A 28,000-nucleotide genomic window follows, 5' to 3' on the forward strand; every position below is an offset into this window, starting at 1 on the left:
TTTTTTTTGTTCTGCTTATTGTAACAGTCCTGGAGGCATTCAGGTAGCTGGCAACTATATGAGTAAGTGACAGAAAATGAAAACAAGTAAGAGGTGATGCATGCAAAAATCAAACAAGTGGTGCACACAAAATAAGAGGTAATGTATGATAAATATGAGGGGTGTCAGCGTTAAAATGTGGCTAAGTGTGTGAGTATGTCCCATGTATCCCGGGATGGAATGAGGCACCGGCACATACCTTTTTGAATTAAGGAACTAATCACAGGAGAGTAATAGTTGTCTGTAGTGATGTCTTTCATACAATCTGGGCATTGCCATTGAGACTCATCTATCCATACCACGATTCAAAATCCAAATGTCACTAGTGAATTTCAAACCATATGCATACTAAATGCATTGATGAGTTAGAACAAGTGAATCAAAGACTCCACTTGGAATCATAGAAGCTCTTCTGGAGTGCATTAAGACAATGAAGTAGCAGCAGCAGTAGTAGTGTCACATGTACACTGAAATTCTTGCATGCATGCCCAACAAACTTGTAACACACCACCATCCTCACAATGATGAACAACATCCATCCATCCATCCATTTTCCAACCCGCTGAATCCGAACACAGGGTCACGGGGGTCTGCTGGAGCCAATCCCAGCCAACACAGGGCACAAGGCAGGGAACCAATCCCGGGCAGGGTGCCAACCCACCGCAGGACACACACAAACACACCCACACACCAAGCACACACTAGGGCCAATTTAGGATCGCCAATCCACCTAACCTGCATGTCTTTGGACTGTGGGAGGAAACCGGAGCGCCCGGAGGAAACCCACGCAGACACGGGGAGAACATGCAAACTCCACGCAGGGTGGACCCGGGAAGCGAACCCGGGTCCCCTAACTGCGAGGCTGATGAACAACAATGTATTAAAATACAGAACCTTCATTTTATTTTCTAGGAAAAAAGGAGCTTGAAAGTGCTGGTGCTAGACCAGTTGTCTCAAACTCCGGTCCTGGAGGTCCGCAGTGGCTGTAGGTTTTCATTTTTTTAATTGGTGACCAGTTTTTGCTGCTCATTAATTCCTCTTCCTTTCATTTTATTTGACTTGTTTTTTAAGATTTGTTCCCCTGAATTTCTTCATCGTTCCTCTGAATTGCTTCATTTCTTTCCTTAAATGGCACCCAAACAGAAATGAAACCTGAAGTAAGTGAGCTAACAAGAAGACCAACTAAGTCAGGGTCTCACACTCCAAGCAATTTCACTCCAAACAGTTGCTTAATTAGGCACCGATTCTTGTTGTTAATTAAACCCATTCTTTAATTCCATGGCTTATTGCTGCTCTCATTGTGCAATGGCATACATTTCCAAAATGATTGATTTTCTCTTTTCTAAGAGCACTGCTAAAATGTATCAGGGCCCTGAGCAGATTAGCATTCCTGAGACCTTCATCTTCTAAATTTTCAGATATTGTGCGATGGACACAGTTTGCTGGTCATGTTTTTGGCTCATTTTATAACTCATTATTGTCTGACTGCTAATTAAGGACAAAGAAACAATCAAGGGGTCTGAGTCTTCAAGAGCAAGTCAATTAAAATTAATTCAAAAGAAGTTGATTAGCAGCAAAAACAGGTCACTAATTGAGAAAAGAGTTAGAATGAAAACCTGCAGCCACTGCGGCCTTCCAGGACCAGAGTTTGAGACCACTGTGCTAAGACTGTAGGGTGCAGAAGTTACAGAATGATAGATAGATAGATAGATAGATAGATAGATAGATAGATAGATAGATAGATAGATAGATAGATAGATAGATAGATAGATAGATAGATAGATAGATACTTTATTAATCCCAAGGGGAAATTCACAAAAAGAAACATTGCCTATAAAGGTTTAACTCATTAATAAAGTTAGACCACTTTGCAGAGACACAGTATGATTTCACTTTGACATTAAAGAGTCTTTTCTGTTGATGTCAAAAAGCCAAAATAAATCAACTATGGTTCAGTGTTATATAACAATAAAACGTGAAAACTTCCAAGGGGTGAATTTTGTTTATAGGCAATGTATAAAACTAAAGAAAATAGAAGGTAACAGAGAGGTTGGAGAGTGTGAGATACTAGCAGTCTTCTCTATTGGCAGTCAGGCAGCAAGATAATAAAGATCAACTGTTTCATTTTATTAATTTACAATATTATCTGTCCAGGGGACTCCAAAGACAGGAAACATTTGAAGTTTTTACAAAAAAATAATAAAGGCCTAACAGAACCCCAGAGTCGTCCTCTGTTTGTCAGAATGGACAGCTTAACTCCATCCCTGTAATTAACAAACCACAAAATACGTCTGCCATCCATCCATTATCCAACCCGCTATATCCTAACTACAGGGTCACGGGGGTCTGCTGGAGCCAATCCCAGCCAACACAGGGTGCAAGGCAGGAACCAAACCCCAGGTAGTACGCCAGCCCACTGCAGAAATACGCCTGCCATCAATCGGTAATCCTCTTGTCTACAGAGGACTGCCATGCAGGCTAAATTTCTCACGCCTAATTCACTGGGCCGATATTCATGCCCCTTGTGTCTTGGATCTGTTGTGATTTTATATTTTCTACTCACAGACATTTTCTGAAATATTACTTTTTATTGCATTTTGTGGTGATTAAAAATAAGTAGCATTATGTTTCAGACATCAGCACCATTTTGTTTGTTTTCTTTTTTTTTTACCACCATTTTTATTACATGTTGTTTATGGTTTCTAGCTCCATTACTGGTCACATAATTGTCATGCTGCTGCCTGTTGTCATCATTTCACCAGTATTTAAGATGTCTGCCATGTTAATAGACAACAACAACAACAACATTTATTTATATAGCACATTTTCATACAAAAAGTAGCTCAAAGTGCTTTACATAATGAAGAAAAGAAAAATAAATAAAAAAAATAGAGAAAACCTCCTAAAAAAACTTTGTTTTAACCATCAGTTTCTTAAGCTCTTTTCAGATGGGGTAAGCTTTCAGGACATTCATCTGTCTTACCACACAACAACAGTAACCTTTACCATGGATTTTCATGGCATAAGATATGTATGCTTTACAGTAATCCCTCGCTATATCGCGCTTCGACTTTCGCGGCTTCACTCTATCGCGGATTTTATATGTAAGCATATTTAAATATATATCGCGGATTTTTTGCTGGTTCGCGGATTTCTGCGGACAATGGGTCTTTTAATTTCTGGTACATGCTTCCTCAGTTGGTTTGCCCAGTTGATTTCATACAAGGGGCGCTATTGGCAGATGGCTGAGAAGCTACCCAACCAGAGCGCGTATTACCTATTAAATAAAACTCCTCAAATATATTGTGAGCACAGGGGCTGTTCGCACCCCTAGAAGATACGGCCGCTCCTCAAAAAACACTGAAAGATTACCTTCACATTGCTCTCTTCCTTGCTGGGCTTAAATGTAGCTGTTTTGTCAAGTGATATGCTTCCTGCATGGTGCTTCGCATACTTAAAAGATCAAACAGCACGTATTGATTTTTAATTGTTTGTTTTCCTCTGTCTCTCTGGAACGCAACCCCCGCGATAGAGGAGAGATTACTGTATTTATATACCAGTAGGAAGGCTCATTTGAACTCAATGAGTGTGTCTTGTGATGGACTGATGGCTTGTCCAATCACAGTTCTGCCTTGAATTGAGTACTTCCTGAATAGGCTCCGCCCACCTCTCCCTCAACCAGGTTTGACGTTTTCCTAATCTGCTGTTCCCCAGTTACGGAGACAAACGCTCGCGTTTACTGTGAGAGGTGCTGAGATAAAAACACAACTGGAGAGAGAACCAGTGACTGTGGGAGGACTTTAGTGAAAAGGAGAAGTAAGTTTGATTAGTAAGACCGGTGAAGATGTGTTATTTTTATCTGTAGTTACAAACTCTTCAAATCATCATGAATAACTAGTAAGCAATAAATCATATCTACTCTCTATATATAAAATCCTAAGCCTAAAAGTGCAACGATTTTATGTGATGTTTTTTGTCATGCTTTAAATTGGGCTTATTATAAAACCTACATGTATATGTTTGGTACCATTCTTTACAGAATTTATAGAACTTTAATTTCATGTTGTTAGATTTTCAGATTCTTATTTGTTTTTAAATTATAAACTAAAAAATATCAAGAACTCACGTCCTGTGAGACAAGGATTTTGTGCCAAGACATTTAACTACGCTTGGGGCCGGAAATAAAAGACAAAGAGTAGGACAGCTGCTGAACAGGCTTTTAAATGTTCAAAGCGCCGCACGAGATGCAGATCACGCAGCATGGCAACAGCAGCAAGCCGCAGCTGATCAAGCAAAGAGGAGATAAAAAAAAAAAAACTTTCTTTGATTCCTGTTTAAGAGGGGGTTTCGGAGGAGTGACGGCGTGTCCTTGGGGTGCGCTCAGCCCCCCTCTTCACAACATGAGCAGCAGAGACGCGAAGTGGCTGACGCATAACGTAGGCCGGCAGGGATGGCAAGCGAAACAAGCTTATTATATATAATAATGGAAGTGAACATTACTTTTACTCAAAAGAATCAATGTGTAGCCCTTTAAAAATTAAATTTTTGTTTGTCGGAGTTTTCTTCTGTGGTGTTGAAATTGTTTTGAGATTTTTAGGTAAAGAAGACAGAAGTTTACAGCTACAGTCAATATTCACTAACCCTGGTGCCACAGATGGGAGCTGTAGCTGCTGAAATATATAAGGTGTCATCAGGCACGGGTAAGACGCGTGTCAAAAGAATTCTCAAGAGTCCAAGAGTTCGTTTTAAAGGTATTTAGTGAAAGGTAAAAGCAAATAATCCACACAAGAATAAAAGAAAAAATAGTTACACACGTAGAATAAAAGGCAAAAAAAAGGAAAAATGTATCTTCTTTAAACTTAGCTTTTCTTGAAAAGCTTTAGTAATTTCTATACTTAAAAGTTCTTAATTTCTTCTTCTGTACGCCTTAGCATACGGTGCGGTACTTAAGTAAACAAGTTTTCTTTACTACAGGGGCTACACATTGATTCTTTTGAGTAAAAGTAATGTTCACTTCCATTATTATATATAATAAGCTTGTTTCGCTTGCCATCCCTGCCGGCCTACGTTATGCGTCAGCCACTTCGCGTCTCTCACATTCAAAAGGCTTGTAAGCCGGTTGGCACATTGGCAAGTGCCCAGGCATGGTCACGTGCGATCACGGTTAAAAACCGTATGCCTCTACACCTTATACAAGGCAAGGCTCTCACTAGCTGACTGAAGAATAATGTTAACTCCAAGCTGTTAGAAATGGTAAGAATATACCACTGCGATTCTATTTACGGGGGTTATAGGAACTTCCCGTTATTTATGCATTGTCATCTAAGAAATATTCATGAATCTTATAGAACAAGGATAATGGCTCTTACAGGAGCCATGTTGTCTGTTGATTAGCACATGCAATTAGAATTTCACTGTACTCACTACATATGATAATAATGACCCCACATACCTATCATTGTTTTCTTAAACAAATTCATTACACAATATGAACAACTACTGTAGTTAGCTTTTGAACTTGACAGTCACGTTGTTGTTGTTTTGTCACTTTGATAAACTCTCACTTACCTTGCGCGCCACTCATTTTATTTGGGTAATCCCTGAAAGTTCCACTGCTAATCTACGTGATATCTCAGTCTATGAGCTGATGTCTGCCTTGTCTCACACTGCATTTCCTTTGATACCCATCTTAGTCTTTATGGTTTCTATTCCCAAAGTTCATTGTAGTTGACCCAGTTACTGGAATCCAACACAATTCTATGTAGTTTGTTGGTTGTAATGTCTCTAGTCTTCAGCTGCAAGCTTGGGAACAGGCCTTTTGCTCACTGGTGGCCCAGCTCCAATTTCACTCCTTACCCTCATTATAGGGGAGAGGATCTACCATGGCCTGTTCTATCACTTTTTATCCTGACACCAAGAGTGTAGGTGTCAGGATCTTCTAGGCATAAACCGTCCTGGAACTAAACTACCTACACTCTTAAAAATAAAGGTGCCAAAGTAGCTCTTCAGAGCAAAACCATTTCTGCTTCCCAAAAGACCCAACCACATGAAGGTTCCAGAAAAAAACATTTTTCTTTAGATCCATAATAAGCTCCATGAATAGATAACAGATCTGTAAAACAATGTTGGGTTTGTGAGTTTAAAAGGACTCTTGCTGCATACAATAATGTAGGTTACGTTCTGTTAGCATCCTGCCAGATAGCCCACTATACATTAAAGATTTCTGTTTTGTCCACTCATTAAAAACCTTTTCAAAGCCCAAAGAACTCCTTTCATATGCAGATAGCCCTTCCCAAAATTAAAATGTTCAATTGTCATGCAGTACTTCTATGAGGAACCAAACATCATAGTGAAAGTAGTGCCAATAAAGGCCCTACAAGGGTAAATCAAAAAGTAAAGGCAATTTGAAAATTATGCCGTAACTGCTATGGATTGAAGCTGACACAATACAACATGTTTGTGATGGCTTATGGGTATTTCAAACACGTACAGCGCAGCACTCTGCCAATAGTCTAGTTAAGGGGTGGGCAAAGTCGTTCCTGGAGGGCCGCAGTGACTACAGGTTTTTGTTCCAACCCAATTGCTTAATAAGAAGCACTTATCACTCAAGTAACACTTCTGCTTCACCTTAGTCACCTCACTTGTTAAGATTTGGAGCCCTTATTGCTTATTTTAGTTTTAAAGAGCTGTATTCTCAGTTTTAATGGCTCCTTATTAGCAATAATGACAAAAGAAACCAGCATTTCTTCATTTAGAGTGTTTCCATTTACACCTGTGTGAATTTAGTGTGCACTCTTTGGTTTCATTAAATACTTGGAAGGAAAGTGAAGAAGAAAAAGTGAAAGACTGAGAATTACTCATCGGTTTTAGATTTGATATCCTTAGAAAGGAAACCAAAACCAAGGATATGAGAATGACCTGACATGGCAGAGTTAAAGCACTAACAAATCATGAAATTAAATTATTGGCCAAGATTGGTTTCTAATTAAGCAACTGGGTTGGAAGAAAAAAAACTGCAGCCACTGTGGCCGTCCATGACTGACTTTGCCCACCCTTGGTCTAGTTGGAGCCAAGATCAAACGAACATGGGCGCTCCACTGCGGGATTACAACCATTGTGGTGAGATTTCTTTGGGCAGAGGGAGTGAAACCTGCTGAATTGCCCTGAAGGATGTTGTTTCAGTATGGAAGTTAAAACAGACTCAATAAAACATTTATGAACGTGTAGAAAGGTAGAAGACCAAGTGTAACTGACAAAGCTCGTTTTGTTCAACCATTAACATCACGCACACACAACCACATCGACATGGCGAATGCCTTCATCAAAGAACACTGAATGATTATGTTGTCCACTGTTGCTGCACATTTGAATATCAGCTATGGACCTGCACATGCCATAGTGCATGATGACTTGAGGTACCGTAACATTTGTGCAAGAGGGTTACCCAAACAGCTTACTGAACTGCACAAGTCACCCTTTTGTTGAATTTCAGCAGGTTTCACTCCTTCTGCACAAAGAAATCTCACTACGACACAATGTTCATCGCTAGTGTGATCCCATGGTGGAGTGTCCAGGCTAATTTGAGTTTGGCTTCAACTAGACTGATGTTGAGTGCTGTGCTGTGCGTATTCAAACTACCCATAAGCCATCACAAATATGTTATATTGCATTTATTTTACCGCATTATTTTCAAATTGCCTTTACTTTTTGATTTGTCCTCATAATATTTTTAAGAGTGTATACACTTTATTGCATTTGTAGGAATGATGATAAATTTGCCCACACTCCACTCCCAAATGTCTACACTCAAGCATAAAAGTGGGGCTACAACATCTAGAATGGATCCATATCTCATTTTCCAATACCAGAGACCCCTGCCATCTGTTTTATTTAATAAGCGGCCAGATTTTGGAGGATCCCCCTGCCAGGACTTGGCATGAAAGGCAAAGAACAAAACAGGAGGTCACCGTCGCCATTTCAAAACTCCTGTAACTCAGGGTTACCTCACCTGCTTACTCATGTGACTGTCCTGAAGATGCTGACTGGAAGCAATGAAGGAGAAATGAACTTTGGTCATCATCTTGAATGGGAAATACCAGGGTGCTGCAGTTAAAAGAAATGAAAATGGAAACCAGTTGTGGTAGACTTTGTTTACTGCATGCACAGAAATGATAAATTCCTAGCACTCCCACATAAACATGTTTACCATACATATACATATATTAATTCATACTTCCATTTACTAAACCTGATTAATCCAATTTTAGGGTCCTGGGACAGAGTCTAGCTTTTGAATACTGGGCACAGAGCAGGAATAAACTAGATATGAGGTAGACGTTCTTCATTGAGTGCAGTCGCCCACAATGGACCACTTAAGAATCATCAGTTAACCTGTCCTGCATGTTCTTGGTATGCGAAAAGAACATGATATTACAAAAGTAAAAACCCACAAAACAATATGCAGACTCCATACATACAATGGGTGGCATTTGAACATAAGTTTCCAGCCGCTGTGAAGTAGTAGCACTAAACTTTCAGAAACTACTAAAGGCCACGTCACATTAAACAACTTTTACAGAATCCTTCTGAGTCAGAAGTAGTCGTGCCTCGCTCCCAGGACCTCCAGCTGAGTGGTCTGACATACCCAGGGACTCAGTCTGCGGCTTATCTCATTTTCTCTCATGCCATTGGGGTGGTCTCGATCTGCATGAGAGCTAACAACCAATGAGCGCCCACCCAGAATTACAACGCATATAATGCAGTGACAATGAATAAGGAACCCAGGAGTTTTGGATCTTGCAAACAGGAAAGAAGCTCATCTGTGTTATGTCTCATGTTGTATGTATCACAACAGGATTGAAAAACAAAAAAAATGGCAGAGGTTTGCGGGCTGAACTCGCTGCTCCCATAAAGCGCAGGCAGCACATTTCTGGCTGTTAGAACAAGGAATGAGCTCACAGTACTTTGGAAATGTGAATCTGTCCTGGAAAGTCATCATGGAGTTTTGGAATTTGTTATCTCCTATGATTTCTAGTGGTGTAATCTGACATGTTCAAGCAACAAGATCAGTAATGCAGTGGACAAGTTTGACATCCCCTCTGACCAGAAGCTTTACGGGGCTGAGAAGGGCCACAGCTTGGGGGTGTGGAAAAAGAATGGCCAGGGCCTATCAAGCTAAAGGCAACCAACTACAAGCTGGTGGACGTTGTTATCAATGTTATCCATGACCCAACAGTTAGCACTGCTTCCTCACTGGATGAGCCACTCTCCATCTGGAGCCTACACATTTTCTCTCTGTCTTTGTGGATTATTCCTCCAACATCTCAAAAAAGATGTGCGCCAGGTTAAGTGAAAACACAAAATTATGTGAGTGTGTCTTAAAATGGACTGGCACATCATTCAGTAATGGCTCCTGACAGGAGTGGGATATTGTGAGGCTTGTGAATTTAAATACCAAGTACCTGCTTATTCAATGTAGGATTGATGTGTCCCAAAGCTCTGAAAATAAAACACAACCCAGCAAGTCCATCAGAACATGCACTCACAGATAATTAGCCACAGCAGAAGAAACTTTTGAAACATTCAAACATGAGAGCTTAATTTCCTGTACAATTCAGGAAAAGCCAGAGTCACTACAGGACGTGGAGAACAGAAGGAGAACATGAGACGCCTACACAGAAAGCACCAGGAAATTAACTGAGTTTGAAGACTTATAAGGAAGCAGTGTTACCGTATGTGCTATAAGCCACCATTTACAGTTTAAAAGGACATGACAGGACAGGAAACATGTTGACAGAATATCTGCAAGGTGATCAGCTTGCATTTCATAGCATTTCGATTTCTTATATATTCCTTGCGATCTATATATTGTCGTCAACTGAGGAAACACACATATCCCCCAAAGAAACGCTGGGGCGCCAGCCTGGACTCCCCTTTTAATAACCAAGAAGTCCAACAAAATAAACAGGTGCATGGTGGTGCAAACAACACAAAACTAAAAGAAGGTGATATTACCTGGTATGGCTCTGTAGAGCTATTACAGGGTCAGGGTGGAGCGCTGTCCTGCGGTTGGCTCTTCCCAAAAGGAGTGTCTTGGCTTTATAATCACTGGACCAGAAGGGGCAGTTGTCCTCATTGGGTAGAAAAAGAGTCGATACTGTCAGTGACAGCGCCCCCTCATGTCCTGGAGTGGTAGTGCTTACCACTGATGAGCCTGGAAGGTGACTCTCTGACATGAATGTTTAACAATATATATTGTGGCCACCAGGGGGTGCATTAGCACCCCAAACCCAAGACACAATTAGACAACACAATTCAAGGTTTAAACACAAGATGTTTTATTGTATATAATACCTCCTTATGCATCCAAATCCTTTTGCAAAATAACATAATGCTATTGTAATGTTTCTTTCTTCTTTCCACACCTCCCACATTGTCTCAGTCACCTCGCCTGACTCTGACTGCTAGTACAGGAAAGGTGGCTTCTTTTATGCTGAAACCTGGGATTACTTGCAGTGTCACCGTCTTGCACATCAGAAGCACTTCTGGGCCATGCGAATCTCCTTCACAGATGGTAAGTAGTTCTCCCTGGTGGCACCCAAGAACCCTGACAGGGCTGTCTTATGGGACTACAACTCGCACACTGTCCTGCGGGTATCCAAATGGGCCTACCACCAGTGGGATGCTGCCATCGTGTGCACAGGAGGAAAAGAGAAGCAGCCTCCCCCTGTCCTTCCATTAAGGCCTCCCACCCTGGCAAAGAACCCATCTCCATCTTGGTTTGGACGCCATACCATCCAGTGTGGCATTCACCAGATAACCACCAAAATAATCAGATTGCAATTCAGAACTAAGAATGCAATACTGTACTCCGATCTTCACCTCAGGCATTGACATCCAAAGCTCAATCCCCATAAGGGGATGCAAAAGTACGTACACCTGATGAGCCCCGAAACACATTGTAACAGCTGACCCCTTACCCAGACCGGCCACTACACTACCAAGACTTATTCCTTGGATTACCTGAGATTTCTTGCTCTAATAACAAGTCTGTACTCCTTATAAGTTGTCTTATTTTTCCCGACACGACGAAATAACCAGAAACAGTAAACAGATATGTAAAATTAAACACTGATATATTGGAAAAATTAAAAGACAGACAAATATTCAAAAATAAATATATATGTGCATGCAAACCACCACTTATCCCAAAAACACCAGTGACTAATTACTATATATAAGAGTACAAATATTTACATTAAACCCTCCCTTGCCCCTAAAGAAGAAACAAAAGCACACAACACAAATACAAACATAAATCGGATAAACACAGCAGTTGAAAATGTGGTGAAAAATGTGTCCCAAAATAAAGTCCGGCGGTTTTGAAACTAGCTGTGGTGATATTGTGCTTCCTCCCGACAACAAAACAACCTCACCGTAAAAGTCCTGGCAATGGTAGGAATGAATTCGAACCCCGGGGTTTCTCGGCTCTGGCTGTCGTGATGTAGGATTGGTAGGTGAAAAAGCAGGCAGTGGAATTAAGCAATAAATAGCAGTGATGCGTTTGTAGATGGGTGGTAAATTGTCTTCTTTTCCTCTCTCTCTCTCCTCGCCTCTCGCCTCCTTTCGCCTTTGCTCCTCTTTTTTAAATGTAAAATGTCTCAGATGTATCTGGTGTATAAACAGGTGATTTCTGTCTTGTGGCAGCGGTCTCTCACCATCATCCTTCCCCTCTGCACTTACGGGGACAACATTCACTGACGTACATATAACGGACAGTAAACGGGACGATGAAAACAAAGCACACTCAGCACAAACAGAATATACTATGTGTACTCTTTGTATTATTTGGCAAATACTGTATCACATATCTCTCAGCTGCTTCTCGCAACTGAGAGGACATGGCAGATGCTTGCAGACTTACAGTATATATATATATATATTTATATATATATTCTGTATATATGTGTGTTTGTGTGTGTGTACAAGTTCATAAATACATACAGTGCCAGCCAAGATAAAAAGAGCAGTACGACTTCTGCCACAGTATTTCACACATAAGCTACCATTTTATGAGCCTGACTAGCAAAAATGATCAAAGGTGGCACTCATGAAAGGAAATATTACAACTACTACTGTAGGTCACTTGCTTTTCTTAAAACTTTCCAGAGTGTATGTTCTGACTATATTGAGTTCATATACTTTACAGAAAGTATGGCCATGCGCAGGAACGATAGGTTGCCAGAAGAAAATCTTGAGTAGTACTGTTTAATATTTAAAGAAAAATCAACAAAAACAACACTCCTTTGGCATCTTTGCCGTTGTGTCTGGGCTACAAAGACGCGCAGAAATTACATTTGGTTTTAGCTGTCTGCTCAGGAGCTCCATCTGCCAGGTTTGCTCTCATCAAAATGACACCCCCCTTCTGGGAAGCTGGGGCATTTATGGAAGTTGAGCTGGAAGGGGCGGAGTCAGTTGCCCTCACTGGGCGGTGCTGCAGAGAGAGAAGGAGATGACAATGTTACTATGGCACCCCCTCTCTTCCTGGCGGGTTACTACATATCCTAACAGAGTCCCTAAAGAGAGCCACTGACACACATGTGTGACAAAAATTATGTTTTATGCTTTCTCTAAACACAGGCATTTTTTTTAATCACAGTTGAAAAAAAATTTTTTTTTTTTGTTTGAAACCTCTGTATACAGTATACAGTATATACAGTTAAGTCCATAAATATTTGGACAGAAACAACTTTTTTCTAATTTTGGTTCTGTACATTACCACAGTGAATTTTAAATGAAACAACTCAGATGCAGTTGAAGTGCAGACTTTCAGCTTTAATTCAGTGGGGTGAACAAAACAATTGCATAAAAATGTGAGGCAACTAAAGCATTTTTTTAATATGATTCCTTCATTTCAGGGGCTCAAAAGTAATTGGACAATTGACTCAAAGGCTATTTCATGGGCAGGTGTGGGCAAGTCTGTCGTTATGTCATTATCAATTAAGCAGATAAAAGGCCTGGAGTTGATTTGAGGTGTGGTGCTTGCATGTGGAAGATTTTGCTGTGAACAGACAACATATGATCAAAGGAGCTCTCCATGCAGGTGAAAGAAGCCATCCTTAAGCTGCGAAAACAGAAATAATCCATCTGAGAAATTGCTACCATATTACGAGTGGCAAAATCTACAGTTTGGTACATCCTGAGAAAGAAAGCAAGCACTGGTGAACTCAGCAACGCAAAAAGACCTGGACGTCCACGGAAGACAACAGTGGTGGATGATCTCAGAATCATTTCCATGGTGAAGAGAAACCCCTTCACAACAGCCAACCAAGTGAACAACACTCTCTGGGGGGTAGGCGTATCGATATCCAAGTCTACCATAAAGAGAAGACTGCATGAAAATTAATACAGAGGGTGCACTGCAAGGTGCAAGCCACTCATAAGTCTCAAGAATAGAAAGGCTAGATTGAACTTTGCTAAAGAACATCAAACAAAGCCAGCACAGTTCCGGAAAAACATTCTATGGACAGATGAAACCAAGATCAACCTCTACCAGAATGATGGCAAGAAAAAAGTATGGAGAAGGTGTGGAACAGCTCATTATCCAAAGCATACCACATCATCTGTAAAACACGGTGGAGGCAGTGTGATGGCTTGGGCGTGCATGGCTGCCAGTGGCAATGGGACACTAGTGCTTATTGATGATGTGACACAGGACAGAAGCAGACGAATGAATTCTGAGGTGTTCAGTGACATACTGTCTGCTCAAATTCAGCTAAATGCAGTCAAATTGATTGGGCGACGTTTCATGATACAGATGGACAATGACCCAAAACATACAGCCAAAGCAACCCAGGAGTTTATTAAAGCAAAGAAGTGGAAAATTCTTGAATGGCCAAGTCAGTCACCTGATCTTAACCCAATTGAGCATGCATTTCACTTGTTGAAGACTAAACTTCAGACAGAAAGGCCCACAAACAAACAGCAACTGAAAGCCGCTGCAGTAAAGGCCTGGCAGAGCATTAAAAAGGAGGAAACCCAGCATCTGGTGATGTCCATAGGTTCAAGGCTTCAGGCTGTCATTGCCAGCAAAGGGTTTTCAACCAAGTATTAGAAATGAACATTTTATTTCCAGTTATTTAATTTGTCCAATTACTTTTGAGCCCCTGAAATGAAGGGATTGTGTTAAAAAAATGCTTTAGTTGCCTCACATTTTTATGCAATCGTTTTGTTCACCCCACTGAATTAAAGCTGAAAGTCTGCACTTCAACTGCATCTGAGTTGTTTCATTTAAAATTCATTGTGGTAATGTACAGAACCAAAATTAGAAAAAAGTTGTCTCTGTCCAAATATTTATGGACCTAACTGTAAATATTCATTTGCAAACACAAGCATGTTACTGTGCAAAAGTCTTAGGACACTTAAGAAAATATTTTTAAAGCCTGAACATCTGGCCATCATGTCATTTGCTTATGAAAACAGGGTATAACATTAGCAGAAACACAAATAAATAAATACTGACATGGTAACAAGTAACAAGACCAGTTAGTATTTTGCAATGCAAAACTGAAGCACTCTGCTCTGGTACACCTCTGTATACTTTTTTTCAAATACTTCTGTGTTAAATTCTTCCAAGTTCTTCAATGACTTGCCAGTACCGTCCTTTGGCTGCTTTTTGTTCCTTTCCTTGTCTAAGTGACTCCATACTGCCTCTGGGACATGGAGGTTGTGGCTCTGAGGTGGCCAGTCCAGTTCTTCTACCATTCCATTTGCAGACTTCCTCTACAAGTGGGTCTTGGGTGTTTGGGGTCGTTATCTTGTTGAAAGATGTTTGTGTCAACAAGTCATTTTCCTGAAGGCTCAAGTTGATGAATGAAAATCTGCATATATAACTTATTGGTTATCTTTTATTTGATTTTGACCTGATGTTCTCATGCAGTAGGCTGAGATCCACCCTTAGACCACAAGCGCTTCACAGAAGGCTGCAGGAAGGCATCCATGTACTTCTTGCCAATTCTTTGTCTGACATACTTGTTAAAAATCCAAATTTGGATTTATCATTCAGTAAGACTTTCTGCCACTGGTTGTGCTTCCACGCTTTATGGTATTTTGCATCTCTTCTGCTTGTTACTATTGTACAAGGCTGGTTTATCAGCTGTGACATGTCCTACAAGACCATTCCTTGAACACTTCTTATCAAGGGACAGATGACTTTGAGCAGACCCTTCACTGGCTGTCCTGCAACTGGGTGACCTTACGTTTTGTCCATCATGTGCTCACAGCTCTTTAGGTCTTCCACTGCATTTGGTGTCTTCATCTGGCGCAGATTCATCAAAATTGTCTTTGACAACTTGAAATCCACATCTTGAATATCCAGTTTGCTGTGCATTCACTCGATTGACTATAGTCTTGTGAATATAAATTTTATGCAGTGTACAAAATACCTTATGGCAATTGGGGGGTCAGGGTGGCATGGTGGCACAGTGGTAATGTTGCTGTCTCGCAGTAAGGAGACCTGAGTTTGCTTCCCGGGTCCTCCCTGTGTGGAGTTTGCATGTTCTCCCTGTGTCTGCGTGGATTTTCTCCGGTTTCCTCCCACAGGAGGTGCATTGGCGATCCTAAATTGTCCCTAGTGTGTGCTTGGTGTGTGTGTCCTGCGGTAGGCTGGCACCCTGCCTGGGGTTTGTTCCTGCCTTGCACCCTGTGTTGGCTGGGATTGGCTCCAGCAGACCCCCATGACCCTGTGTTAGAATATAGTGGGTTGGAAAATGACAGACTGACTGATGACTGAATTGGGGGGGTCCTGCTATACGCTCCATTGTTAGCTGAACAGTAAACTCCTGCTATGAAATCTATAATTAATTAGACATTTTTGCACTTTTCTGAGACATGTGCACTTAGATGCTGTATGTGCAATGCTTAAATGGCTGTTGCAACATACGGCTTAAGATAATTGCATGCCAGGCACCAATTCAACACCCTAAAATAGGCCAGGACTGGCACAAATAGGCAAAAACACGTCATTTCAAGGGCAGGGCAAGGTGGGCACTGTCAGTATACAGAATCAGCAGTCTTCATCACTTTCCACTGTCCTTTGTCACAGTTTTTAACATCACCGAGACCAAAGCAAGCACTAATAGATTCCTGATTCTTTTTTCTTCTGGAATGTTTTCCTAAAAATCTCCTCGAGACTTGTCAAAGGACGCACTTCCTTTCCTCACAGAGTGGGCTGCTGCCCATCCAGCTTGTGAAGAGCTGCTGAAATGCCTTCTCACAGATCCAGTAAAGGCCACTGAGCAATTTATATAACACCGTGACAGGTTTTTAACAATTACTTTTAGGGACCCCCTCCAAGTACACAGACATAATTTTAATTTCCAAGCAGTCCAGATGATTAATTAGGGGCACCCCTGAGACCCCCATGTTTCAAACCTTAATTTTATGGTTGTCAAAGTGGTTAGGCGTAGCCATTTCCAAAGCTCACTCCCATAGCACCCCAGTATTTGTGGTCACCACCCAATCTACCCGTTTGTTGTTAAACTGCACCCACCACAGCAGGCTCAACTAACTAACCAGCCACTCATTCATTTGAATCAACGGAACTGAAAAGATTACATGAAATGGTGAAGTGCCTCAGGGAGTGGTGATTTCGATCATCCCACAAGATACCAATATGCAATTCTTGTTAGTTTTTCTTTTATAAAGGCACATTTATATTTATTCTAATGTTATATAGAGTTTCTACAATTGGGTTGCGTTAGAATTTTGTATGGTGCTGCACACCCCCACACACATACAGTATATAAATATACAGTAGTATCTATCTATCTATCTATCTATCTATCTATCTATCTATCTATCTATCTATCTATCTATCTATCTATCCTTTTATTCTAGCTGCCATTGTTTTTGTTTGCTTGTATTATCAGCCAGAAGCTGTGTCGTCTGATAATAAACATTTTGCATGAAACGGAAAACTGAAGAAAGAAAGAAAGAAAGAAAGAAAGAAAGAAAGAAAGAAAGAAAGAAAGAAAGAAAGAAAGAAAGCTTTTCTTTCTTTCTTTCTCTAACACATACTGCGGTATTCCAAAGTTTTGAACACTGGCCCCACAAGACACAGTAGATGGCCATATCTCCTGTTTCAGTTCGCGGGGGGTCTTTCATTCTGCCCACCAGAGCAAAGAAAGAAAAAAAGGCAACGCGTGAGTGAGTGCAAGTAAAACAGAGCCACACGCGCGTTTCGCTGCTTTCTGGGATGTGCGCACCGCAGCTCAGACAGCACACCGTGTCTTCTGCGGCTCAACTGTATTTTCGCTTCTTCGCACGTCATGCGGTTTGGGTCATAAGGTATAAAATGAGGCGACAGGCGAACGGCGGCAAAGCTTGACAAGCGCGAGACAAATTTGTGCTGCGCCGCTACACGTGGGCTGCGCCTGATTTTCAGCAACTACTGTAAGTAAGTAAGTGCGGCGCCGTCTCTTTTGCTTTTTTTAATCAGTAGTGCTTTATTCCTCATCATGTTTTTTTTTAATCAGAATTAAGTGTGTGGGTTTATTAGATGAAACGATGCACCATTGTGTACATGTAGGCTACTGTTATTTCATACGTGCTGTATTGGTCTGGACGTTGCCTGTGTTGTTGCTGCACTTTCTACCCACTCCTGGAGATTACTTGACGGCTCTTAATTGGTGTGGCGTGGGTGTTGTGCGTTTGTCCGTGCAGGGCTGGTTACGATTCGGTCAGGGCATCCCTGAATTGGACAGTCGGGGTAGCATTTGGACTGACATGATTAATATCATAGAGTTATGTTAGCATGGTTTTGCATTATGCGTAATGATCCGAGTATTTACAGTGCGTGACGATTTATTCAATCAGTGTGCTTCGTGTAGTGCCATTAACACGCAAAATTGTGAAATTGCCATAATCTCACTGTGAGTGAGATGACATATATGTAAAGAAAACTTGCATGGTACGATTTCGACGTGTTATATCTTTCTAAAGTGGAGCACATGATGACATGAGAAAGTTGACTTAAGAGACTATAAACTCATTTTGGGTAAACTCATAAACTCATGAGTTATAAGTTATGAGTTATAAACTCATTAAACTAATTCAATTGCTGGAGGCTGGTGCTTATCGGACACTCTTAAGACCCTCGCCTCACTCAGTTAGAGGGTCCAGTTAACATGATCGGCCAGCCGCCAGTAATCCCGGAGTACAAGGACGGAGAAAAGACCACGCAGATACCGAAGAAGGCGCGGGCAGTGCGGGGTCCGAACAGTGGAGTTGTGGGCAGCGCATGCCGCCTATCATTTCAGCATTCAGACAGCTTATAAGCAAGTGGCACCGAACAGATCTCAGTTGTGCAGCAGCGCCCCTCAGATTCAGTTTATATATATATATATATATATATATATATATATATATATATATATATATATATATATATATATATATATATATATACTGTATGACAACTACTATATTGAATAAAAAAGAAGTGAGCGATGTCCGCCAATTTTTAAATTCTGAAACGGCATCGTCCGTTTTCGAGTCTGCGTTAAGTAGAATACAAGTGAAGCAAGAACCAGGCCTGAAGGGGGCGCCAGTCCTGCTCGAACACTCGCGCTGTGTGTGCACAAGTACAGACGGCTACACTGCTTCTCACAACGTGGGCTGAAGAAGTAACCACGGCGCAGGGAGTGCCTGAGTCGGCGACTACCGTAGTCGTCATTTTAAAATGATTTTTAAAAACATTTCCAACTAAAAAATAAAGTGTGGCCTACCGTGACTGTTTGCGTCGAGTTTGGATAAATAGGGCATTCGTAAACTTTGCAGCATGAATCTGGAAACTAGGTGGTCGTGAGTAATTCAAACAGATAACGGCGTCGGTGGTGTGGGTGTTTGTTCAGGAGAAAGAGGAATTAAAAATGTCATGTTTTTGCTATTTTAATTTCCGAAATAGCAAAACTCAAGTCAGCAGTGTACAGTATGGGCGAGTGATAACAGTGTCGTGGTAAAATAAACCTCAATGAACCGGCGCATATCAGTTTAATCTACATAATTCAGTTTATCAGATGTGTTAACGGTGAACAAATTAAGCTTCTTGAACAAACCCGTATGAACAGGATACCAGTCTATGGTAGGCAACCCTCACGTAAAGTGTAGTACCGATTTACAGTCACCGTGATCAGCTTTGGGGCGTAGGAGGAAAGCGGCGTGCTTGAACACATACACTCTGGACCTAAATCGCATTAGTTATGAAGAAGTGGTGCTAACCGCTGCGCCACCGTGGCGCCTAAACACAAATGTACGTCCAACCAAAAAAAAGTCGTTTTTTTCCTGGAGGGTGTTGTGCAAAATCAAAAGTAAAACCCCTATAAAATATTTTATTTCAGCGAATTCAAAATTTTATTTCTTTTTAGTAATTTTACAGACCATTTGGCACTGCTTGCTATTCAGTTTAATCAGATCAAGAATATACCGTTATGAGATCTTTATTTATTGTTATAATTATTTATTAATTTAATCTTTATTGTTTAACCTTTATGTGATCCTATATTACTTATTTTGAACTTTATTTTTGTGAGTCAATTCTTCTTTTTTTCTTATACCTGGAAAGATGTTTGATTTCAGAAATTGTTAAAAATGCCCCAGTTGTGTATTTCCCAATAAATGCACCTTAGCTCAGGCTGCACTCAGGTGGGGTCTATTGCGTGGAATATTTGAAAACACAGGCAGATGTAATTTAATAAAGGAGGTGGGAGGGAGATACGTAAATAACATCCCTGATAAAAATCAAGACCACACTCTGCACACTATTTCATATTATTCACTTCTCTGACAGACATTACAGCACCCTCTTTGGGTGGGAAATACTTTTTTTTTTTTTTTTTTACAATGATTGCGAAACTGATTTTGGTTTCTCCTAGCCAGACTGCACGAGAATGTATTGCAGGAAATATGAGCTCTTCACTGTCTTTCTCTTAAGTCAGTCAATACAAACTAAAGCGCGAAGTAAAAGTGGTCTAACGGTTCAGTAACCTAGAGACCAGTGTGTTTACTACCAAAGATAGGAAAAAGAGACGGCACTCTGAGAGGGGTCTGTGGTCAGAATGGGCGGGGAGTGCGGAGGTGTACTTTCAGGATCACAACCTACTTTGTGAAAAACTGTCAAGCTGTGAGTCACCTAAAAGTGTCCCTTTGATTCTACTGAGACTGTTTGGCAAACCAACTTCGTGAAACTATTGTCTTGTGCAGTAATGTTCAAATGTTTAATGAGATGAACTAACGGTTTTGCTAGATAAATGAGTACCCAGGTTGGTGTGCAACAGTCCCTCTCGTAAAATAGAATGGATTTTATTTTTTGTAAAGTACAAAACAAGACGTGGGTGTCACAATGCTGCCTCACGTCTCCAGGACCGGTGGCTGTCTCTGTGGACGTTGCACGTTCTCCCTGTGTTCGCATTGGTTTCCTCTGAGGACTCTGGTTTCCGCCCACATCCCGAACAGGTGCAGATTAGGTTAACTGGTCTGTTATGAGATAGTGTGTGTGGGTGTGTTTGTCAGTATGCATAACCGGTGGTGTACTGGCATCCCATCAAGGGTGTTCTGACGTTGTGTATGAAGCTGTTGAGATATGCTCCAACAACAACTTTAGCGGAAAATAAAAGCCAATTAAGTATTAGATTTAAATTTCTGGGTTTCAAATGATAATTCAATCCATTAAAAAGTTCATTCTCTAAGTAGTGTTTTATTTTTGCTTTTAGATTTTATGCAGAAAGGAGTACGTGGACAGACACACACTGAAAGCCATGGTAAGTGCCACATCTGTGGTTTTGCAACCTGTTTTGAAATTTCTCTTCAATTCATTAAAAGTATTCTATGGCATGTCTCTTTCCCAGAAGTGTCCTCAGATGAACTAACTCCACTCTACTCCAACTATTTATGGTTACTCCGATCAGCCACAACACTATAACCTCCCACGTAATATTGCATTGGTTCCCCTCATGCTGCCAAAACAGTTCTGACCCTTAGAGGCACTGACTCCACAAGATTTCTGAAGATGTTCTGTGGCACCAAAACATTAGCTGCAGATTCTTGAAGTCCTATAAGCTGCGTGCTGGGACCTCCATGGATTGGACTTCTTTTTTCAGCACATTCCACAGATGCTCAATCAGATTGAGCCAAGTCAATACCTTGAATTCTTGGCCATTTTCCTCACACCATTTTTGCATGGTGGCAAAGTCCATATTCTTTAGGGAGTACTATTGCCATGAAAGGGTGTATATGTGTGGTATGTGTCAAAGTCAGATTCACATAAATGCCACGACCCAAGGTTTCCCAGCAGAACATTGCCCCAAGCATCACACTTCTTCTACTGGCCTTGCCTTCTTCTCCTGCTCTCATCTCTTCCCGCAGATACACAATGCACATGCACCTGGCCATCCACGTTATGTCAAAGAAAACGTGAGTCATCAGACTAGGTCACCTTCTTTCATTGCTCCATGGTCCAGTTTTGATGTTTACATACCCATTGTAGGTACTATTGCTAGTGGACAGGGATCGGCATGGACACTGAATGGTCTGTGACTGAATAGCCCCATATCCAACAAGTTGCAATGCACTGTGTGTTTTGATATGTGTTTTCTCATGGAGAGCATTACATTTTTCAGCATTTTGTGCTGCAGTGGCTCTTTTATAAGATCAGACTAGACAGGCCAGCATCAATGAGCCTTTGGTGCCCACTTACCAGTTCACCGGTTGTTCTTCTTTGGGTCATTTTTGGTAGGTACTAACCATTGCATACTGGGAATACACCACAAGACCTCCCGTTTTGGAGATGCTCTGACCCAATCACCTAGCAATCACAATTTGGGCCTTGTCAAACTTGCTCAGATCCTTACCCATTTTCTGCTTCCAAAACATCACCTTCAAGAACTGGCTGTTCACTTGCTGTGTAAGATATCTCGTTGCTTGGCAGGTGCCATTGTAATGAGATAATCAATGTTATTCACTTCACCTTTCAGTGATTTTAATGTTGTGGCTCTTTGGTGTATGCACAGACTGTTAGCATTTCAAGGAGTTCCCAAAATGCATCATTTAGGTGTCACAGAAGGCTTGCTATGTCATCAGCTCAAGCATTTTAGTTACACATTGTTTGGTGACACTCATTTTCAGGTAGTGTCAGGAACTGCCATTCCTGCAAGGAGTTCCGTATCCCCCTGTCCCGTCAGACTCTATCACTGCCAAAGAGTATTATCAGACTGAGGGCGGAGACTAAGGCGGGGCCAGGATGTTTTCTTATTTTCAGTTTCCGGGGTCAGTTGAGGTGACACAGTGTCCTTTTGGTGACTTCTTTTGAGTGGCTGAAACAAAATGCACAGTGGGAGTTTTTAACCACCTTGGGGCGTCATGACTAGGTGACTTTTTTTAGCCTTTGCCCAATTCTATTGTATTGTCAATGATTCTAGCAACTTATTAGAAATTGTATTTATATTTAATCTGAAAACATTTAACTTAAATGTTTACGTTTTAAACTTGAAGGACTCTAACTTTTTTGAAAGTTAAGAAAACAATCTTTGTTTCTTTGAAAATGTAGAAATGTAGAATAGCTTTGCTTTTCTTTTATTTGCCCGCTGGGTTACTGTATATGATGCCAACGGTCACTTGAGTAATGCCGTCTTCTAACTGGATGATTTAGTAATGGGACAGCTTTCATTCATGTACTGTAGAATACACAACAGCAAACAATAATGCTGATACATTTACAGCGGGACGCATTTGACCTCCACTAAAATGAAGCCACTAGTTTGCAGTTGTTAATTAAGAAGTACATTAGGGTGTAGGGTTCATTGGTTATCGCAGCTTCTTCTTTGATCCAATGATCGCAGTTCAAATCCTGTACCTGATTGCTGTACATGTCAAGATCGTACATTTTCCCCATGTGGTTTTTCTTCTCAAATCCTAAAGGTGCGATGGCTTGTTAGATGGAATTTGGGCCTGTGGAACTGTGGGCATGTGAGCAGTAAGTGGGCCCTGCGATGGACTGGCACCTCTGTCTAAGGCAGTTTCCTGCCTTGGGCCCATTGCTGCTGGAATCGGCTCTGGCTCCCATAACCCTGAATTTGATTACGTGGGTTTGAAAATGTTACATTATTTAAAAGTAAATCTTTGACAGTAAAGATAGAGAAGGAGTAATTTAGTAAACAGTGGCTCAGGGCAAAATACTGATACTGTACGTTAGGTTGAGTTGAACTCAACTGTGACAATTCCCCAGCATGGACCAGTGCATGCACTCCATGTTCCATTCCAAAACGATGCAGCTTCAGTTAAATTTGCTAGTGCTGGAAGAGTTCTGTTTGTTCTACAGCTCCGGCATACATAGAACACCTGGTAGGAAAACACATCATAACACCATTCTGTGTGTACTTTGAAGTAATGAGGACAAATCGGGGTTGGAGGAGCCTCTTTCAAAAAAGTAAAAAAAAAAAAAAAGCAGAAGAGAAATTAAGAAAATGAGGGATGTGGTTTGAGCTTTGGTTTTTCTTGTCAAGCTGTGCACCTGAGTGGCAAACACTTGATAGTCTGATGCAAGGGTGATTAGAATGCTCCACGGTAGGCGCATGATGAGAAACGTGACAACAGTGCAGAAAGCCCACTCTGCAGTCTCGACTGCAACATCTGTGCACCACTTGAAAGTGGATGATTGCATGAAGGAAGTAGATAAAACTTCTATTTTTCATCACCACAGTAGAAAAGATTTACTTTTGACTTTCTTTATACTAGTGCAGCATTTGCATTTTGTTAAAAGCAAAAACTTGAGCAGCACAGCCTTCAGTGCTTTCTTCTCAATTTACATATCAACTGTAGTTAAACTGGATAGTCTGACCCATACCCTGCCACTGTTTTAGTGATTTGATTGTAGCTAACCAAAAATGAGTTAGGAAGGAATGAGTTGTCTCCTGTTATCTTTTGCTAATATTGTTGACCCACCCTCTATTCATTTGAAAGCAAGCTGGCGGTCTTTCCATGTGAAGTGTTTCATTTTCTCTCTCGGTCTGCAAAGACCGGCTCACCAATGAACTGGCCATGAACATGCGGTTATTCCATATCTATTAATTCTAATGCATGATCTTTGATTGGGGATGATAAACGATGTGATCAAGTTATGTGTGTTTATGGGTGTATGCTTATTTAGCAAAGGTATGGCCCTTATCTCTTTCCTGCTGCTATACTAGCACGTTCCACCATATTGGGCTAAGAGGAGGAAAATGTATGGTGTGAACAGTAGGAGGCACTCCAGCTCCCCAAACACCTAACACAACAGGCACAGACACAAGTTATAAGGGCAGAGTCTTTCATTCATGGGAAACTCTTCCTGATAAGCATTTCCCACCCCTGTAGCCACAAATATACACAATAAGCACAAGTACAGCAGAGCACAACTGTTTTCCTTCCTTCTTTTCTGGGTCACTGCCTCCTCCAGTCCTCGCAAGCTTTATCCTCCTCCTCCCGACTCTGGCTTCATGATGAGGCAGGCAGCTCCTTTATTTAAGCCACCAAGGAAGTGCTTCTGATCTTCCACACATGTGGTCTGTAAGCACTTATGGGTGAAGTGGAAACCCTATATCAAAGTGACTCCTGAATCCTGCAGTTCCCCCTGGCAGCCCCCATGGGACTTAATAGGACTGTCCTGTGGGAATGCAATACCCGGCATGCCCTACGGGTACCCATGTGAGGATCCGAGACTGGGCTCGCTGCCAATTAGCGTCTTGGGGGAGCTAAAGCTTTGTGTAAGTTATCTTCCCCTGTCCTTCGATTCTGAAGTCATCCCAACCAGGTAAGAACGCTGGCTGTCCTTCACAATGGGAATAAATACAATAAGCTAGTTCGCCCATTGCTGATCTTGTACTCCCAAGGAGCCCCACAATTCACTCTACCTTAAGAAGCCATTAATAGAAAGTGTTCAGCCACATTAAAGTAATGTTTTAATCCAGTAGAGTCAAAATTAAATAAACCTGCAATTATGTTTGTTTTTTCTTGCAGGACTATCTTACTACGTCCTCCGACTATGACTACAGTGCTACTTCTACCACTGATGAAAATACCTATTGTGACAAGACATCTGTGAGAGATTTTCAAGCAATGTACGCTCCAATTTTGTACTGGATCGTCTGTTTGTTGGGTGCCCTAGGCAACTTGTTAGTCGTCGGTATCTATGCCCATTTCAAAAACCGCCTGAAGACAATGACAGATGTGTATTTGCTGAACCTTGCCATAGCAGATCTCCTCTTCCTCTTCACCCTACCTTTCTGGGCAGTGAGTGCTAACAGACATTGGCTTTTTGGAACTGGCATGTGCAAACTCGTACATTTTATCTACAGGATCAACTTTTTTAGCTGCATGCTGCTTCTCACGTGCATCAGTGTTGACCGGTATTTTGCTATCGTCCAAGCTGCAAAGGCCCAGAAGTCTAAAGTTAAGCGGCTTCTCTACAGCAAGCTGGTTTGTATAGGTGTTTGGTTGCTAGCTGGATTGTTATCTGTTCCAGAGGTCATTTTTGCCAAAACCAGAGGGGACTCTGAAGAAAGTTCATGTGAATTGGTCTACCCAGCAGCTCTAAGTAAGAGTCTGAAAATTTTTGTTTCTGCCATGCAAGTTTGTGTGGGCTTCTTCATTCCCTTCATTGTGATGGCATTTTGTTACTCTGTGATTGTCAAGACCCTATTGCAAGCCAAAAACTTTGAAAAGCACAAGGCACTGAAGGTTATAATTGCTGTGGTGGCCGTTTTTGTTGTTTCACAACTGCCTTACAATAGCTTATTGATTGTAAAAGCCATAGATGTTGCCAATGCCACTATCACCGACTGTGAAATCGTGAAGAAGATCGACATTGCACACCAGGTGACACAGAGTATAGCATATATGCACTGTTGTCTCAATCCTATTTTGTATGCCTTCATCGGTGTACGCTTTAGAAATGACTTGATCAAAATCCTTAGGTCAGTGCACTGTATAAGTCAAAAGAAGATGAACAACTTTTTCTCTGGTCCTAAGAGATCCTCAATGTTGTCAGAAACAGAAGTCACAGGAGCCTTATCTCTATAGAGATTTGCAATGTGCTATGGAATGGAAGCTTCAGTCAATGACCACAGAGTTGGAGGATGGCCAAGATGTGGCAGTGAGGAAGGAAATGCTCTGTTACTTGGTCTTGTGCCATCCTTGACTAGTCTACTGTACACTTGGCAGGTACACAATGTGATGGCATCCTATTTTCATTGCTCTGTGTGTCCTTCTAAAGCACAGCTGTTAATGTGGAAGATGGAATAAAATTTCAAACTATGGTTCAAATAAACAGAGATGACCTGGGAAATGTTTGCCTATTGAAATAGACATTTTGGTTACTTTCCCCGGTCTTCACCAGCAATTTCTTGTATATGGAAGCATTAAGGAAGCTTTTCAGCTGAGCAGCAGGTGTCCTTCAAGTTAACATCACCATCACATACATCTCTTTATAGACTGGGCATGGACTTGTACATGTTTGTAAATACATTTCAGTCAATGTTCTGTATATTTGTGGTAATATATTTGAATTGTTAATTTGTGAGTTTGTCTGTGTATGTATGTGTGTCATAAAATAAGACAAAATTTTATTCTTTTAGACATTTTTTATGCATTTTATCTGTATTTCTTTTCATGTTCTATGCACATCTAATAAAGTTATTTACAATTTCAATCCTGGACTACTTTTTGCATTAACTTTATCTGAAATATAAGCATTTGAATAAAATAGTTTTAGGCTCATTAGGCTCCAGATAAGGCTGCAGATCGTTTTTAAGTAACATTTTTAATTCTTTTAGATGTGAAGGGTATGACATTTTCCACACTCGCAGCTTTGGAATGATACCTCACACCCTTCTGGATGTAAAGTATTTCCAAATTCATTCAACAGTTTAAGTTGGTTTATTGTGTTAATCAGATCATGTTTGGCTCGCACCTAACACAGAAGGTACTGGTTAATGTCTTAGGTTCTTTTTCAGATGGGGGGAATAGGAAGAAATGTCAAAATCAACTATGTACCTGTTACCAGTAACCTCTAACTTGTCTTACTGTCTGTTCTGTATGTTCAACCCTTGGGAACTCTATGGCATGCTGTTTTACTTTCAAACCTTTACTTCAACCCAATTCACCACAAGTAGAGGACTCCATAAAGGAATTCCATTGTGCCCTTAAGGAGCTGCAGTTAGACAAGACACTAACAAACTAACCTCCCAGGCCACAAGTAGCAATCAGACAGAGAGACTGGATTTAAGCTTTCACTAACAAACAACTGTATGTGCATATGCATCAAAACCAATGACAAGTTGGTCTCCTCCGCTGCGAGAGATGGACGTCTGAAGCGGAGCTTCGTTAGCAGCGTTGTTATTTTTTAATATTATTTCTTTGTTATCCTGAGACATCCTGTATTTATCCAACCCGAGGGCTCTACTGCAGTGTATGCAAGCATATATAAACATGGTCAGTAAGAAAGGGGCTCAGAAAGAAATGGAAAAGAAAACTAAACCTACATCCAAACCCAGAGCAGTAAGTCCAAGTTCAAACTCAAGGTACAGCCTTTCAGAGACTGACCTGGAACAGATGGGCGAAAGCCCTGACTCCTCGGAACCACGATCTGCTGCATCATCTCCAGTTAAGAGCGAAATGGGGAGTGAATGTGCGAGTGACGCAGGTCACATTAGCTCGCCAATTGGAGAAGATCATTTGAAACTGGAAAAGGCTTTGCAGTTCGCGCTTTCACCTACTCCACGTGAGCCGGGAACATCGGCTGTAATAGAGCCTGCTGCTTCACCTATGGTGTTTGAAAGCAGAAATGACCTGTCCGAACTGAAGGTGATGATCGCTGCGTTAAAGCAAAAGATAAAAAAATGATACAAAGAAAAGCGAGAAGGCAAGTGAGAAG

General features: G+C 41.1%; 2 protein-coding genes across 4 annotated transcripts in view; one reads left to right on the forward strand and one right to left on the reverse strand.

The window, feature by feature from the left end:
- The window catches only part of fyco1a (FYVE and coiled-coil domain autophagy adaptor 1a), a 600,194-nt gene that overhangs the window by 209,782 nt on the left and 362,412 nt on the right, over positions 1-28,000 (reverse strand). The gene's annotated exons all lie outside the window — the stretch shown is intronic.
- LOC127528428 (C-C chemokine receptor type 9-like) lies at positions 17,310-26,776 on the forward strand. Of its 3 annotated transcripts, none has more exons than XM_051929222.1 (3): positions 17,310-17,498; positions 20,808-20,855; positions 25,087-26,776. In XM_051929222.1, exons 2-3 carry the CDS (start codon positions 20,853-20,855, stop codon positions 26,146-26,148), a joined length of 1,065 nt encoding a protein of 354 aa, XP_051785182.1. In that variant the 5' UTR covers positions 17,310-17,498; positions 20,808-20,852; the 3' UTR covers positions 26,149-26,776. The 3 variants fall into 3 exon arrangements, with proteins under 3 accessions (XP_051785182.1, XP_051785180.1, XP_051785181.1); XM_051929220.1 differs by having other exon boundaries at positions 17,310-17,494; XM_051929221.1 differs by having other exon boundaries at positions 17,310-17,490.

Source organism: Erpetoichthys calabaricus, chromosome 6, assembly GCF_900747795.2.
Source record: "Erpetoichthys calabaricus chromosome 6, fErpCal1.3, whole genome shotgun sequence".
Lineage (NCBI taxonomy): Eukaryota > Metazoa > Chordata > Cladistia > Polypteriformes > Polypteridae > Erpetoichthys > Erpetoichthys calabaricus.